Genomic DNA, 16,722 nt, shown 5'->3' on the forward strand with positions numbered 1-16,722 from the left:
ACGCTTGATAGGAGATTTAAATAAGACTGCAAGTCTGAAAGGGCATAGGCAGCTCAGCACAGGTTAGCTGTTGTTATGCACAAGGGATTGGCGAGTTGCAAAGCAGGACAATACTAGTACTGTAATGAGGCTGGTCTTTAGCTCTAAGGCAAACCAAGTTCCTGTTACTATTCGGGACAGGGAGACATCAATGACATCATGGTCTTGGCACGCTCCAGCTTTGAAAGGAGTCTGTGCCCTAGGATTTTGCAACATGTGGTCTCAACCAGCAGCAGCAGCAGCAGCAGCAGCTGGGAGCGTGTCAGCAATGCAGACTCTCAGGTCCCACCCAGGCCTCCCGAGTCAGAATCTGCATTTTGACAAGATCCCCAGCTAATTCCTATACACACTCAAGTTTAAAAAACACTGGTGTCGCATGGAAAGAAAGAATGGTAATGGTAGATTTTGGCCTGGGATGGGAAGGGTTAATATTTAGTTTGGCTCCTGCCAAGGCACCGGAAACAGAAGGTTCCAGAGATTGAAGTGTATGGACTGATGGGACAGGAAGGCTCCCTTCCTGCCTGTGTCCTGGACTGCCAGGGCTCCAGCCTGGGGCCTGCACTGAGCCTCGGGCTGTGGTGAGGAAGGGCCCCGGGCCTGCAAAGCAGAGGGCATGCTGGGACAAAGGGAGGCCTAAGTGCCTCTTCTTGGGCCACCTGGACTCAGAGTTGCCGGAATAAGCCTGGGAGGTTCAGTCCTCAGGCTAAGGCCACATGAGGTCTGAGGCAGAGTGGAAAAGCCCAGAGGAATGTCACAGTTAACTGAGCAGGGCTCTCCCAAGGGTGGCCAGCAGTGGGACAGCTGTGTGAAGGCCTCTGAGGTCTCCCTGTTGCACCCAGCCTCGCCCTCTGACCCCTGTTCCCCTGGCCTCTAGGGGGTGGGAGCAGGGCTGGGTCCTGGGATCCGGGGTGCAGCGCTGTGACCATGCTTCCTCTGCAGTGCTGGAGCAGCTGCTCCCCGAGCTCACGGGGCTGCTCAGCCTCCTGGACCACGAGTACCTCAGCGACACCACCCTGGAGAAGAAGATGGCCGTGGCCTCCATCCTGCAGAGCCTGCAGCCTCTCCCAGGTCAGACATCAGCACTCTGCCCAGAGCCCCTCAGGACCCTCAGTAGCTCCCCAGGGCTGCTGGCAGGAGGAAGCCCAAGCCTCACAGCATAGCATTCAACACTTTGTGTGGTCTGGCCAATGTCCTCATCCACTTCAGCCCTTCTCCACCACAACCCTGCCTGTACTGTTTGTGCTTCTCCAACCCCCGCGCACTACAAATTCACACACACAATGCACATGCCACACACAGGTACACACCACAAACCACACTCACATGTACACCACATTCTCACATACACCTCACATGCATAGCACATCCATAACAAATACACACTACATGTGACACACACCACGCTCTCACCAACAGCATGCACTCACATTCACAGCACACATGACACATGACACATCTCTCACACCCCACATGCTCTCACACACAACAAACACATACACATCGCACACTCCTGTACACAGACGCACACTGACACACACCATCTTTATGAGTTGGCCCCACGCTGTTATTCGTTCCCCACCCTCTGCTTCCCACAGCTTCTCTGCCTGTCTTCCCAGCAGCAAGGCCTCCTCGCCTGCTCCAGCCTCTTCTCTCCAGCTGTCAGCCTCTGAGATGATATGTGTACATCAAGAGCTCAGTGAGCCCTGATGGGCTGGCCCAGTGTCCCGCACTACTGAAGGCGTCTGAGTGACACGCTGGGAAGTCACTACTCAGTGATTCTCTGAGCCTCACTTCCCAGTGACAAAGCAGGTCAAAGTCACTGGCTGCCCTCACAGGACTGGGCGGAGGAAGGGGCAGTGGTCGTTGAGCTGGCTGGAGCCCCTGCCCCCAGCCACTCCAGGGCGACCCCTGGATTCTGTTTTCTATTCTGGGCTCCAAGCATCCTTTCACTTGGAGGAGATCCTCAGTAACAATGTAAAAATGAAAACAAGGTTTGAAAACTAAAGAAGTCATTTTGGTTGTGCACATGCTTTGCAAACTGAATCTTGTATCCTGTGCAGTGGGAGAGACCTGGCCCCTCCTCAGAGTCAGCATCCGCGGTTCCCCGTCCTCCTCACTGTTGGTGTGTTCTCCTTCCTCCCAGAAAAAGAAGTCTCCTATCTGTATGTGAACACAGCCGACCTCCACTCCGGGCCCAGCTTCGTGGAGTCCCTCTTTGAAGAATTTGGTAAGTGACCCTCTCCCGACCTCAGTCTCTGGAAGGGCCCCTGACTGGGCCAGGAGATACCTGCACCTGGGCCTGGCTCCAACATGACAACAATGGTCACTTTAGGCAAGTCCCCGAGCCTCTCTGGGCCCTGCCACGTCTGAAAGTCTAGTCAATGTACAGTAATAGGAAATCACCCCCAAATTTTGAGGAAAGGAAAGGATGAACGTGCAGGCAAGGAAGGTCTGGCACATGGGGCATTGTCTTGCCTGCTACCTTGCATTCATCAGCAGTGGCCGCTGGGACCCTGGGTTGAGCAGTGCAGTGGCACCATGGGCATGGGAGCAGCCAAGCTGGGCTGGTGCCGTGTGTGTGTAATGAGTGTTTTATCTCAAGAGGAGGCTCAACACAGGGAGAAAGCTATGGGTCAAGTGAGAGAGTGTTAGGGGCTGACAGACTTAGGGAAGACATTGCTTTCATGACATAACCCTGACAAATTTGCACAGCACTGTGGCAAACGTTATCTCATTCGATCTTCTCCATAACCCTGAGCGATAGACAAGGCCGGTTTACAGATGAGAAGACCGAGTCTCAGAGCGATGAAGTCATTGGTCGTTAGGGTTACTAATGGAGTTGGTATTGGAGGCCTTCTGACCCCAAATCCAGCCCTCTTCCTGCTCTGCCTTGCTCATCCTCGGCTTTCTCTGCCCAACGGCCTGACGCTGCATAGACTGTGACCTGAGCGACCTTCGGGATATGCCGGAGGACGATGGGGAGCCCGGCAAAGGAGCCAGCCCTGAGCCAGCCAAGAGCCCGTCTCTGAAACATGTGAGTCATGGGCTGGCTTCCCACACCCTCAGGCCCTTTGCTCCTCTGGAGGGGGCAAGGGAAGCGGCCCCCCTGATGCTGGGGATGCTCCTGGATGTGCAGGGCCCTGTTCTCTCTTCCGTGTGGTAGTTAAGGGCAGAAACTGACTCATGCTTACTGTGCCCCCGCTGAGCAGGGATAATGTCCCTGTAGGCCCAAAGGATGGCCCAAAGGGTCTGTCATGACTTGTGCTTGCAGTAACACAGATGGAGTGATAGGGAAAGCTCTGGGCCAGAAACTGAGTGGCCTTTACCCTCTTCCCTCCTGCTGTGTGGCCTCTGAGCCTGAGCTTTTCGCCTACAAAATGAAGGTTTGGATCATATCTCAGGTTCCCAGCCTTGGGGCCATAGAGTTAGATCAAGGGACCCATAATCACATCAAGCATTGTGTCTCAACTGCATAACTCACTATCATCAGCATCAACCGTTCCAACTGTTGACAACTTACTATGTCCTTTACATGCGCACAGCAACTGAGTGAGGTTCTCCACATTTTACAGGAAAGGAAACTGAGGCTCAGAGAGAGTAAGTGACATGCTGATGTCCCACAACTAGAGAGTCATAGAGTGTGGCTGTAAAGCCAGGGTTCCCTGGCCCCAGAGCCTAAGCTCTTGGCCACGAGGCGACACTGCCTCACTAAATAACATCTCACATTTGCTTGTCCCGCTGCTCCTCGTGTGTGTGTGTGTGTGTGTGTGTGTGTGTGTGTGTGTGTGTGTGTGTAGAGGTGCTTATAGGGCACTGCAGAACTCACAGTAGCTTTTGGTAATTCTGCATGTGCTCACTCAAGCATGTAACTCCTTCTATGTGACAGTCCACAAAACTTTTAGACATTACAGAAGCCCTGCTGCTTAAATAACTTGGATAAAAACACAGGACCAACCAAACACTCTTAAGGTTTCCCAGCTTTGCCCTTCTGCAAGTCTATTAGATATTATAGCTACTCAGTCAGATCTTGCCTTACAGGAGCGCCTGCCTCCCTCTCCCCAGCCTCCTTCCCGTCATTCTGCTGCTCCCCTCTGCTCTCCTGGCCTTCTTAGTCTCACATACCGCCTCCTTCTCCCTCCAGGCAGCAGACCTGCCTCCACCGCTCCCAAACAGGCCTCCGCCTGAGGACTACTATGAGGAGGCCCTTCCCCTGGGGCCAGGCAAGTCCCCTGAGTACATCAGCTCTCACAGTAAGTTCTGGTCCCCTTGGGAGTAGAGGGCAAGGAGTAGGAGGCTCCTCTCCTGAAGCTCCAAGCCTGGCACCCGCCAGCCAGGCTCACCCCCTGAGGAGTAGCTGCCTGAGCACATGGCCTCTTTAATGACGTCCTGGGTACATCAGTGGGTGTGGACCCAGGGGTCAGGAGTTTGGGCTCTAGTCCCAGTTCTGTATGGCCTTGGGCAATCCCCTTCCTCTCTACGGGCCTCTGTTCCCTTACCCTTAAAATAAGAAAGAGGGGTAGATACATGAATGTAAATGCATTAGGGTGGAGATGCACAGATGACCACTACAACCTTTGCCTAGCCCTGAAGCTGGTGCTAACCTCAGTGCTCCTCCTCAGTGGACTGGTGAACTAAGGCATGTTTCAGCAGAATCACAGCTTACAGGCGGATTAGGTTATGTAGGTTATGAAGTCAAAGCATATGATAAAAAAGCACATGGTCAAAATCAGAGGTCTTCAGCGGAGAGTGTGGGCACCCAGGGGATTTATGAGATTTTGTGGGAGAAGTATCAGAAGTATCTTTTACATTTAGATCAATAGCTCTTTTAAAAATTCCTATGTGAATGTTTTATAGAATTTATAAGCTAATAATAGCATGAAGCTTCTAATTAGTTTAAATATAATTATGTGTATATATAATATAGACATACATAATAATTATTTATGCATGTGTAATTTATACATAAATATAATTATAGTTCATGATTATATTTTTACCGGTAGGTGAGCACAATAAAATAATTTAGAGGGCACTAGTACAAATTATCTTTGAAAAATCTCTTAGCCTGGCCAGCATAGCTCAGTGGTTGAGCGTTGACCTATGAACCAGGAGGTCACGGTTCGATTCCCAGTCAGGGCACATGCCCGGGGTTGCGGGCTTGATCCCCAGTGTGGAGCATGCAGGAGGCAGCCAATCAATGATTCCCTCTTATCATTGATGTTTCCATCTCTCTCTCCCTCTCCCTTCCTCTCTAAAATCATTAAAAAATATATTTAAAAACTAAAAAATCCCTTAAGTTGACCACAAAAGGAGAGTGTCTGGTTTTGACTTGTTCTCAATCAGTCCCCTCCAGTGTTACAACAGGTGGCTGTTCCTCTGAGGATCAGATAAGTCACTGGCTTGGGTGTGGGGACTTAGCAATCCATACAAGAAAGTACATGATGTTCAGTTGCCAAGATCACATCTGGTAACTTGGGAGAACAGTAGCCTGACATGGATAGTAGGTTGGTGAGATGGAATTCAGGGAAAGAACTGTCATAGGATGTCATTGTAATTGCTTTTGTGCTGTAAAGTCATAGATTAAGAAAAGGGTAGTGAGGCCCAGAAGGGGCTTTCATCTCAAGTGCTAAGAAATGATGGAAAGGAACAGCAATTTAGGTGGAGTGCCACAATGTACTATGATGTACATTGAAATAAAATCCTCTACACCAGGAAGGAAGGAAGGAAGGAAGGAAGGAAGGAAGGAAGGAAGGAAGGAAGGGAGGACGAACGGACGGACATGATGGTTTTTGGATGACCCAGCACAGTATTTGAGCATGTATATGAAAATGTTTGTGTGCTGGAATATTTTCCAACCACAAAAAAAGTAAATAGCCCTAACTGGTTTGGCTCAGTAGTTAGAGCATTGGCCCAAGGACCAAAGGGTTGCAGGCTCGATCCTTGGCCCAGGTCAGGGCATGAGTAGGAGGCAATCAATTGATGTGTCTCTCTCGCATCAGTGTTTCTCTCTCTCTCTCCCCATCCTCCCTCCCATTCTCTCTGGAAATCAAGGGAACAATATCCTCAGGTGAGGATTTTTTTTTTAAGTAAACAAAATAGGTCTCCTGTGCTGATCAGAAAAGAATTCCAAGATACATTCACTGAAAGAAATCAAACACATAATACTGCATATGACATGATTCCACTTATTTTTTAACAGTATATATGCACATGCATTCATTTTAACAATTTTTCTAGGATATGCAAGAGACTCAACAGTGCTTTCCTGTGGGAAATGAATAGAAAACTGGGTGAAGGGAACATATATTCCCACTCAAATTCTTTTGTACTGATTATGCTTTTCACCATGGGCATATATATTTTTTATTGTAGTAAAACACACATAACAGGAAATTGACCATTTCAACCACTTTAAAGTGTCCAATCAATGGCATTTGATACATTCACAGTGTTGTGCAGCCATCACCACTATCTAGCTCCCAAACATTCTCATCACTGCAGAAGGAAACGCCATCCCCATTAAGCAATCACTCCCTATTCCCCTCCCCGCCCCCCCAGCCCCTGCCAATCACCAATCTGCTTTCTCTATGGATTTGCCTTTTCTGGATACTTCATATAATAGAATCATACAATGTGTGGCCTTTCGATCCTCGCTTGTTTCACTTAGCATAACGTTTTCAAGGTCCATCCGTGGCATTGCATATATCAGTACTTCCTTCCATTTTCTGGCCAAATAATATTCCACATTTTGTTTATTCATCCATCACATGGACATTTGGGTTGTTTCCCTCTTTGGGCCACTGCGGCGTAGTATTTTTATGATTGCTAACTAGTTCAAACAAAGTGAAACGGTGAGGTTGGACAGGTGATCAGTGGCTTTCTCCAGCCTTCATAGCCGTGGGGTCTGCTGTCACTATTAGCAGCTATTTGTCTGTGGAGCAGGTGACTGTTATTTTCTCCACTGGAAAATGGGGGGGGGGGAAAAAAAATGAAGTGCTCTGTGCCCTGAATCCCAGGTCGAGCCTGAGGCTCCTCCACTTCCCCACAGAGCTCACCCCCCTCTCAGCTGGCACAGAGAAGCCGCCTCTGGAAGCAGCAGGCATCCTGGGGCAGTAGGGAAGGGAGGGCCTCAGGAAGGGCCAGGGAGCTTGTCCAGGGAAAGAGTGCCAAGCCCATCAGGGAGTATCCTTCCTTTCACACAGTATCCAGCCCCAGGTGTCTGAGCACTTGGGCCAGGCTGTCCCTCCCTCTTCTCCCTCACACCTCTTCCTCCCCCACCCCCACACTCCTGGTCCTGACCCTCCCAGTCCACCTCACAGGGCATGCCACCAGCACGTGAGGCCTCAGAGTGCCTGCTGGGAAAGGCAGGCTCTGAGCCACACTTGGGAGACAGAACTGGCTGTCCCGGTCGCTGAGAATCCGAGCACTGCCATCCTCCGGAAACAGATGGACAGCAGGGTCTGGGAGCCCAGAGCAGTGCTCGGAAGAACAGTGGGGTGCGAGAGCGAGCTGGACTGGGTGAAGAAAGGCTTTCTGAAGAGGGGATGTGCCGCTGTCCCCTAAGCTGGCAGCCTTGGTCTCATCCAGGCTCTGTCACTAGCAAAATGTGTGTAGCTCAGTTTCCTCGTCTGTAAAATGGGGCTGATTCCTACATCCCTGCACTCCGGGAACTGGAGGAGACAATAAGAATAATGTGCCATGCACTGTGCTGAGAGTTTATATGCCTGATATCACTAATCCATGGGGGAAATTGTGCTTGTCACTTTAAGATGAAGAAGGTGAAACGCAGATAAAACCGTTTTCTTTCCAAGGTCACTCAGCAAATGATGGAGGCAGATTTAAACTGAAATCTGATCAATCCCAACACATACGCCCTTAACCCACTGAACTTCAGAGTGTGCTCCAGAGACGGTCTACATCAAAATAACCTTTTTTTTTTTTCAAATCCAACTCCTTGGAGTTCGATATAGTTTCTATTTTTACATATGTTTTAAAATGTCCTATTAAATAGTTGGGGGATTTTAAAGTGCAGAGTCCTCAGCCCTGTCCATCCCAGTGAATCCGAATTTCTGGGGATACAACCAAGGATCGGCAATTTAAAAAGACACCTGGTAATTCTGAATAGAACAAACTGTGAGGTAACCCCACCCCTGTACTGTGCTGCACCCCTGAGTGGGATTGTGCTGTGAAAGTCCAGCACAGGCAGCTGCTGTATTCACTCTGACATGCATTAGTATTACCTCGTCTAGTCCATTTCCTCCTTTGAAGTCACAGAAGCTTAGAAGGAGAATTGCTTTGATACAAAGAGGGGGATGTATCAGGAAGTGAGCAGAAGGGCTGAGGTGGCGCAGATTTAATGAAATCTGATCAATCCCAACACATACGCCCTTAACCCACTGAACTTCAGAGTGTGCTCCAGAGACGGTCTACATCAAAATAACCTTTTTTTTTCAAATCCAACTCCTTGGAGTTCAATAGTTTCTATTTTTACATGTTTTAAAATGTCCTATTAAATAGTTGGGGGATTTTAAAGTGCAGAGTCCTCAGCCCCGTCCATCCCAGTGAATCCGAATTTCTGGGGATACAACCCAAGGATCGGCAATTTAAAAAGACACCTGGTAATTCTGAATAGAACAAACTGTGAGGTAACCCCACCCCTGTACTGTGCTGCACCCCTGAGTGGGATTGTGCTGTGAAAGTCCAGCACAGGCAGCTGCTGTATTCACTCTGACATGCATTAGTATTACCTCGTCTAGTCCATTTCCTCCTTTGTAGTCACAGAAGCTTAGAAGGAGAATTGCTTTGATACAAAGAGGGGGATGTATCAGGAAGTGAGCAGAAGGGCTGAGGTGGCAGAGGATGCGGCAAAGGCGGCACAGGAAGGAGGCTGGGATACCACTCCGTGTAGTACAGGGACCAAGACTCACGTCCACACTCACCAGTGCTCTGGGGTCAGTGAGGAGGGGCTGACCAGGCTCTGCCTGCGAAGGTCAGAGAGAAGAACTTCAGCTGGGTCTTGAAGGGTGAGTAGGAGTTCTCCAAGAGAAAATAACAGAGCACAGGGAGTAGCATGAACGAGGCCTGGAGGTGTGACAAGGCCCACCAGGACAGTTCCTGGTGACAGGAGCACAGAGGGCATGTGGGAGGTGCAGTAGATGAGACACATTGAGGAGGCCACACCCTGGCCAGGAGGGCTGCAGGGAGGGCCACTCTCTCCCCTGAGTGGGCAGTGGTATCCAGGGTCTTCCCCAGCCCTGGCCCCTGGAGTCTGCCTGCATTTTTCCAAAGTGCGGCTCCTTCTGCCAACCCCACAGATGGCTGCAGCCCAGCCCACTCCATTGTGGATGGCTACTACGAGGACGCAGACAGCAGCTACCCCTCAACCAGGATGAACGGAGAAATGAAGAGCTCCTGTAAGTACCAGGCGGGCCTTCAGTAGGGTTCTGTCCCCTTGACCTGACCCTTGGCATGCATGTGCCCAACCCCCTGACCCCATTAGTGTCCCCATGGAGGCCCCAAAGCCCTTGTCCTCAATGACCTTGGGATTCAGGGGAAAGATCACCAGCACAGGAGTCAGGAGCCCCTGATGGAGCCCTTGCCCTGACTCTTGGTGACCGACCTTAGACAAGTCATTCATTCTCTTTGAGCCTCCCGTTTCGTTATGTATAAAATGGGGATTTGCTGGAGTGTCATGAGAATGACTTGAGACAGTGGATGCAAAGATGATGGGGTAGTGACAGTCGCTGATGTTTACTGAGCACTCACTCACTGCTAGGCACTTAGCCAAACACTCCACATTCACTGACTCTCGCAACAGCCCAAATGGGCAGATACTATGATACTGTTGTTCACTGTGACGGTTTTACTGATGAGGAAACGGAAGCTCTGAGAAGTAAAGTCGCCAAGGCTACAAAGCTAGTGGCAAAGGTAAAGCACAGCGCCCACACGGGTGTTTAGCCATCACCATAACCACGCCTCACACCCACCCCTTCGTGGTCCTGGGGCCCCAGGGTGGGGATGCCTTCGAAGGGGTAGGGAGGTGCCACCCAGCTGATGGCACAGTGGCAGGTCCTTTCTCATGGCGCCTGCAGACAACGACTCTGACGCAATGAGCAGCTCCTACGAGTCCTACGATGAGGAGGAGGAGGACGGGAAGGGGCTGCAGCCCACGCACCAGTGGCCCTCGGAGGAGGCCTCCATGCACCTGGTGAGGGACTGCAGGATATGTGCCTTCCTGCTGCGGAAGAAGCGCTTTGGGCAGTGGGCCAAGCAGCTGACTGTCATCAAGGAGGACCAGCTCCTGGTGAGTGGGCACGGGCGTGTTCCTCTCGGCCTCTCGTGGACTTGTGCACGCGTGTGTATCTGTGTGTGTGCGGGCACGTCTGCCTCAGTTACCCTGGGCTTGCTTTGTGCACAGAGGCTCAAGGCCCGGTGCTTTGAAGATCGGTGCTCTGCCACTGGAGTAGAATTTAAAACACACACACACACACACACACACCAAAAAAAAAAACTAGAAGACCTGACATAGACTTTACCAAGAGTTGGTTTTGCCAAAGACAAACTTTTTTTATCGCTTTAAAACAATGTTTTCATTATGCAAGTAAAGTGTTTATAAAGCTAGAGCAAAACAATGTGGAAAATGATTTTTAAAAACACCATCTATAATCCCATTGACCAAGAGCCACTGTTAAGTTTGGGGGGGTTTTATTTTATTTTAGAGTACATTTATTAAAGCTGGGACAGTGAAACAAGGAAGGCCTAGGGTAGAAGAAGCAACAGGAGAGCCTGGGTGGGCTGCTTTCGCTCTCCAGAAACGTTAGGGGAAGGAAGTGAGCCCAGGCGGGCTGCTGTCAGCTCACTGGGAGTCAGAGAAAAGGGGGCCTTGGAGACAGGTTCAGGGGGGTTGCCCAGGACAAGCTGCCCATTGCTCCCCTGGTTGCAAGTCTCATGGGGACCCTTAGAGTTTAGGAGAAAGACGATTCACTGGAAAAGAAGATTCGAGTGGACATGTCCCAAAGAGGGCAAGCCTGTTACGTTGTGGGTTTTTTTTTATATATTTTTATTGCTTTCAGAGAGGAAGGGAGAGGGAGAGAGGGATAGAAACATCAATGATAAGAGAGAATCATCGATCGGCTGCCTCCTGCCCACCCCGGCATGTGCCCTGACCGGGAATCAAACTGTGACCTCCCGGTTCACAGATCAATGCTCAACCACTGAGCCACACCAGCTGGGCCTAAGTTTCAATATACATATTTCCACCCTCATTTTCATACATCGTTTTTTTCCAAAACTGAGCCCATGCAGCACTTGCTTTCTTAGTTTTTTTTAGTTTGCCATCTCTCATCCCTATTATGTCATAAAAGAAAATGTGCCCTTAATTCCAAAGTAGAAGATTGGACAGACATAACTTCAGGAAAAAAAAATAGCTTTCTGCCCAAGTCTGTTGACAAACCTTGCCTAACATACATTCATCTGAACATGACCTTTTCTCACCCTGGCGCAGTGAAAAGCTAATCCCAGTCCAGAATCAGTCCAGAGTCACGACTTACTCTTTCCTCCCCGCATGCCCTCTCTTTGTCTTGACTTACTGCACTAGCTAGGCCTTCTAGCACAATGTGAAAAGAAGTCCTGGAGCCGTGAAAAGCTAATCCCAGTCCAGAATCAGTCCAGGGTCACGACTTACTCTTTCCTCCCCGCATGCCCTCTATTTGTCTTGACTTATGCACTAGCTAGGCCTTCTAGCACAATGTGAAAAGAAGTGGTGAGAGTGGGTGTCCTTGTCTCAGTCCACATGTCAAAGGAAAAGTTTCAGTAATTCACCATCAGGGCTCTTTGCTGTGGGTTGTTTGTAGATGTTCCGTATTATCACATTAAGGAAGTTCCCTTCTATTCCTCGTATAGGAGTTGAGTTATAAAAAGGTGCAGAATTTTATGAAACACTTTTTCTGCTTCTGTTGAGATAAGTGGTGGGTCTCCTTTTCCCTGTTAGTATGCTGAATGATATGGTTGGTTTTTTAATGTTAACCACTCTTGCGTTCCTAGAATAAACCCTACTTGGTCTTGACCCAGTATGCTTTTTATACATGTCTGGATTCTCTCTGCTAATATTTTGCAACTGCTTTGAGAGAGATTAGCCTATAAATTTCCTTTTTTGTAATGTCATTGCCAGGTTCTGCTATCAAGGTTATGCTGGCCTCATAATAAGAACTGGGAATTGCTAATATTTTGCAACTGTTATGAGAGAGATTAGCCTATAAATTTCCTTTTTTTGTAATGTCATTGCCAGCTTCTGGTATCAAGGTTATGCTGGCCTCATAATAAGAACTGGGAAGTGATCATCAATATTGATAAACTATTGACTTCCCAAACCCAACCCTCTATCTCTGCTAGAATTCCCTCTCCCACATTCCTACCATGTAGCCCATTAGTAGCAAGGAGCTAACTTCCTCCCAAGCCAGCCTGTTTCTTCTCTTTAGAGAAGTTCTTTAGACTAGAATGGTCTTCCTAATATTGTGCTAAAATTCATCTCTTCTTAATAAGTAGTTGTGCCCCCCGGGCCCCTCGGTAGCCCTTGATATCTGAAGATTGCCCAAAGATACCCCCTCTCTTCTCGGGGGTGAACAGCCCCAGCCCCTGTCTTCACGTAGCACCCACAGTTGGGATGGGTGGGGAGGGGAGATATCTGGGGGGTAGGTAGAGCTCCCCTTTGTGCAAGGGTGTCTCCCTCCTCTACCCTCCACTCCAGGAGACCCCGACCTCTTCTCTCCCTGTCCAGTGTTATAAAAGCTCGAAGGACCGGCAGCCACATCTGAGGCTGGCACTGGATGCCTGCACTGTCATCTACGTGCCCAAGGACAGCCGGCACAAGAGGCATGAGCTGCGCTTCTCCCAGGGGGCTACGGAGATCTTGGTGCTCGCACTGCAGAGCCGGGAGCAGGCCGAGGAGTGGCTGAAGGTACAGGGAGCTGTGCCCCCCTTCCACCTGCCCTCCCTGCCCTCCCTTCCTCCCTCTCTTTCCCAGGACCAGCTCTCAGTGGGGTGGGTCCCTGTCCCTGGAAGAGCAGGCTTTGCTCCAGGGAGGGGGCCGATGCCTGTGCATGGCTAGGGCTTCTGTGTGGAAATGGGCCTCGGGCATCTCCAGGAGACAGACCTTAGGCTGGAGGCCTGTGTTCTTTCTCATCATCTGAATCACCACCCTCACGTCCCTACTGAGGGCTCGTCCAGCCTGCACTGAGGCACCTCCTGGAATGGGGAGCTTAATATCTACGGAGGAAGCTGATCTGACCACTAGATAAGCTAATCCTTTTTTTCTTTTAAAAAAGGAAAATTCCATCCTTGTCTTAGGTGAAATGTGGATCCTTGAAACGTCCACTGTGGCCCAGCTTCTGCATCTTGCAGCTGCACAGAACCATTAGAGTTAGCATGTCCTGGGCGCGTACTGTGTGCCATCTGTTGTTCTAAGAGCTTTACACACACGACCGCATTTACTCTTTGCAATGGAACTATTACTGTTTCCATTTTACAGATGAGGAAACGGAAGCACAGAGAAATTATGTGACTTGCCAAAGACCACACAGCCAAGTGGTGGGGCCAGGATTAGAAGCTAACAGGGAAATCTACACCAAAGGCCATGGGTAGGGTGGCATAGTGACGATGAGGGAGGCCTTGGGTGACACACAAACCTGAGTTCAAGTCCCAGGCCTAAGTGGCTGTGTGACCTGCAGGTGACTTCGCCTCTGTTTCCTCCTCTGATTAATGGTTCTTGTAAGAATTCTAGAGAGCATTTGACATAGTATCTGCCAGGCGGTACGTGCTCAGTAATTATCAGTGATTACTGTGCCACGATGATGAAGGCGGCACCCCCAGTCCCTTTCACGGGGCCCTCCAACCCTGCACCCTCCCTCCATTTCACTCTGACACCTTTTTCTCTCCAACTGTGATCTTCCTGCTGGAACAAAGAAACCAAACCCCTCCCTCCCCATTCTCCCTTCCTTCCTGTGATAACCAGCTCTCCCCCCTCCCCCCACCCCCTCCATGTTTAGTGTTTCTCTTTACTGCCTTTGTCTCGGGAAGGAAAGGAGGGGAGAACCTGACTGCTAGTGGAGCCTCTGCCCTCAAAGGGCAGGTGGGTCAGAGAAAGAAGCCCTAGACTGGGAGTTAAGAGGCCTGTCTTAACATCCGGTTTGGGAGGCCACTGGCCCAGAGGTTAAGGGCAGGCAACCGTGGCTCTGCCTCATGGCGCCCCATCATCCTAATCAGTAACTTAGAGAACACAGTGGTCCCTCCCCCACAGGGCTGCTGCGGGGATACAATGGGCTATTCCATGCAAAGTCACCTGACTTTGTAAACCACAAATGATGACCTGTGTTACATGATCTGGATGCTTATGCTGGGTGACCTTGGATGAGGAGGCAAATGCCTTGGCGTCTGGAGTGTCCATATCTTTGAAATAGAAACAATAACCCTGGCTGCCCCCCAGGCTGTTGTAAATGTCCAACACGGTCAACAGAAGTGAGTCTCTCACCCTTGTGCAGGGCAGCCCAGTTCACGTGGCCCTACACACCCGTCATCTCGCTGGTCCTCAGACAACATAATGAAGTTATAACCCATGTTACAGATGGAGAAACTGAGGCTCAGACAAGTGGCTTTCTCAAGGCCACACACTCATTAGCAATGGAGCAAGGTCTAGAAGCCAAGCCTCTTGGTTCCCAGCCCCATACCTTTTCAACTCGAGGGACAGATACAGGAGAAAGCTTTAAACCCTGATGTGCCCACACATGTGGCAGGAAGCTGCATCAACCTGTCTCTTCTGTCCAGTGGTCCCAACCTCTCTGCTCAGTAGCCCTGGCCACACAGACCCCATTCTTCCTTTTGCTTCCACAGCATCCCTGCCCACCTGCTCATAGCTGTGTGTCCTCCCCACAGGTCATCCGAGAGGTGAGCAAGCCCATCACAGGGGCCGAGGGGGCAGACATGCCCAGATCCCCAGTCCTCCTGTGCAAACTGGACCTGGACAAGGTACAGCTGTCTCCACGAGTTTCCTCTGGGCCAGGCAGTGGGGGCTCGGCACAGGCTCTTCCCGGGGGGCTGGGGGGGACGACACTTGGGCTGGTGGTGAAGCAGGCACCCACAGTGGTGTCACACAAGCCAGGAGTGCCCAGTACAGAGCTGGCCCCACAGTAAGCACTTGATAAATTTCTAACCAATGAGTGAATGCCTATATCCAAGGTGCAGCACAAGCCAGAGGACGGAGTGACTAACTCTGCCAGGACAGGAGTGGTTACATGTGAATGGAGGAGCCATGACAAAATTGTATTTGTCTGTCAGAGTGTGCCCCATTGAGACGTGAGTGAAGCACTCACTTAGTAGTTGGTCAGACCATTGGAAAAAAATGTGCTATTGTCTATTCTCTGCCCAGTACTCTGGGTGATAAAGGGACTCAGCCCCATATCCTAGGGGAAGGTTTAAGACCCACATACAAGGGTCTGACATGATGTAATACAGGCTAGCAGTTATAGAATGTGACTGTGGAGCCGGCATTGTTCTAAATGCTTTGCATGTATTATCCAATTTAATTTCTACTACAACTCTTGGATGAGTTACACTTTCAGATAGGGAGCCTGTACCCAGTAGGCACTTAATTGACCTGTCATGACTTTTTAAAATGCCAATTCATCTATTTTTCTCCATCCTCACTGTCATCTTGGTTCATCCTGTTACCCAGTCTCACCTTGCCCAGGATGACACACTCTTAAGTAGCTCTTCAGCTTCCAGTCTTGCTCCCTCTTATCACATCCCCCATGATGCCACTGGAGCCAACTTGCTAATCTGGTTGCATTACCAGTACATTAGTCTCCCACTTAAATATCTTCCCAGATCTTCGTCACCTGGTCCAAACTCCTAGGACATGTATCTCAATGTGTTATCATTAGTTGCCTTGCTCCTCAAATAGACTGTGAGAATCTCAAAGATACAACTATTCTAAGTCATCATGGTCCACCCCCATACCTGGTATGGCATCAAGTACATAACTGTTGCTGACCAGTATTTGTTAGCTAATCCTCCTGAGCTGGAGTCTGGGGGAGACTGAACCAACAAGGGACCCTCTGATGTGGGGCTGTCTGTGTCCTTCTCCAGAGGTTATCCCAAGAGAAGCAGACCTCAGACTCCGACAGCCTGGGCATGAGCGATAACTGTTCCACCCTTGGCCGCAGAGAGGCCGGCGAACACGGTAGGAGCCTGTGGGGGATCAGGTGGGGATGCCAGAGCCGGGAGGGGGAGGGGGCTTGCCACACGCACGCAGTGCAGAGCAGGTCCTGACCACTCTGGAGACCTGGGTGAGGTGACCTGGCCTGCCCACATCTGGAGCTGTGGGCGAGGCCTCTGGGAAGGTGAGGGGTGGGTAGACCTGGGTCACGGGTCTCCCTCCCCTCCCCTGACCCATCTCTGCAGCAACAGGCAAAGGGAAGAAGAGCAGCCTGGCAGAGCTGAAGGGTTCGATGAGCAGGGCTGCAGGCCGCAAGATCACCCGCATCATCAGCTTCTCCAAGAGGAAGGCGCTGGCCGATGACCTGCAGATGTCCTCCACCGAAGAGGCGGTTCCGTGCTGTGGTGGGTCCTGGGCATACTAGGCATTCACTGGAGAATTCAGACCCAGTTGACCGGGCCCCTGGGGCCAAGCCA

At 50.3% G+C, this 16,722-nt stretch overlaps 1 protein-coding gene across 1 annotated transcript in view; it reads left to right on the forward strand.

The window, feature by feature from the left end:
* The first annotated feature begins 534 nt into the window (after positions 1–534).
* AFAP1L1 (actin filament associated protein 1-like 1) overlaps positions 535–16,722 on the forward strand; it is a 33,196-nt gene continuing 17,008 nt past the window's right edge. Inside the window, exons 1-11 of the mRNA XM_005870594.2 lie at positions 535–617; positions 914–1,107; positions 2,183–2,266; positions 2,976–3,073; positions 4,181–4,289; positions 9,354–9,452; positions 10,131–10,342; positions 12,815–12,994; positions 14,965–15,057; positions 16,177–16,270; positions 16,492–16,650. Coding sequence (XP_005870656.1) covers positions 535–617; positions 914–1,107; positions 2,183–2,266; positions 2,976–3,073; positions 4,181–4,289; positions 9,354–9,452; positions 10,131–10,342; positions 12,815–12,994; positions 14,965–15,057; positions 16,177–16,270; positions 16,492–16,650 — 1,405 coding nt within the window. The remainder of the gene's footprint in view (positions 618–913; positions 1,108–2,182; positions 2,267–2,975; positions 3,074–4,180; positions 4,290–9,353; positions 9,453–10,130; positions 10,343–12,814; positions 12,995–14,964; positions 15,058–16,176; positions 16,271–16,491; positions 16,651–16,722) is intronic.

This window comes from Myotis brandtii, unplaced genomic scaffold (assembly GCF_000412655.1).
Source record: "Myotis brandtii unplaced genomic scaffold, ASM41265v1 scaffold32, whole genome shotgun sequence".
NCBI classification, from domain to species: Eukaryota; Metazoa; Chordata; class Mammalia; order Chiroptera; family Vespertilionidae; genus Myotis; species Myotis brandtii.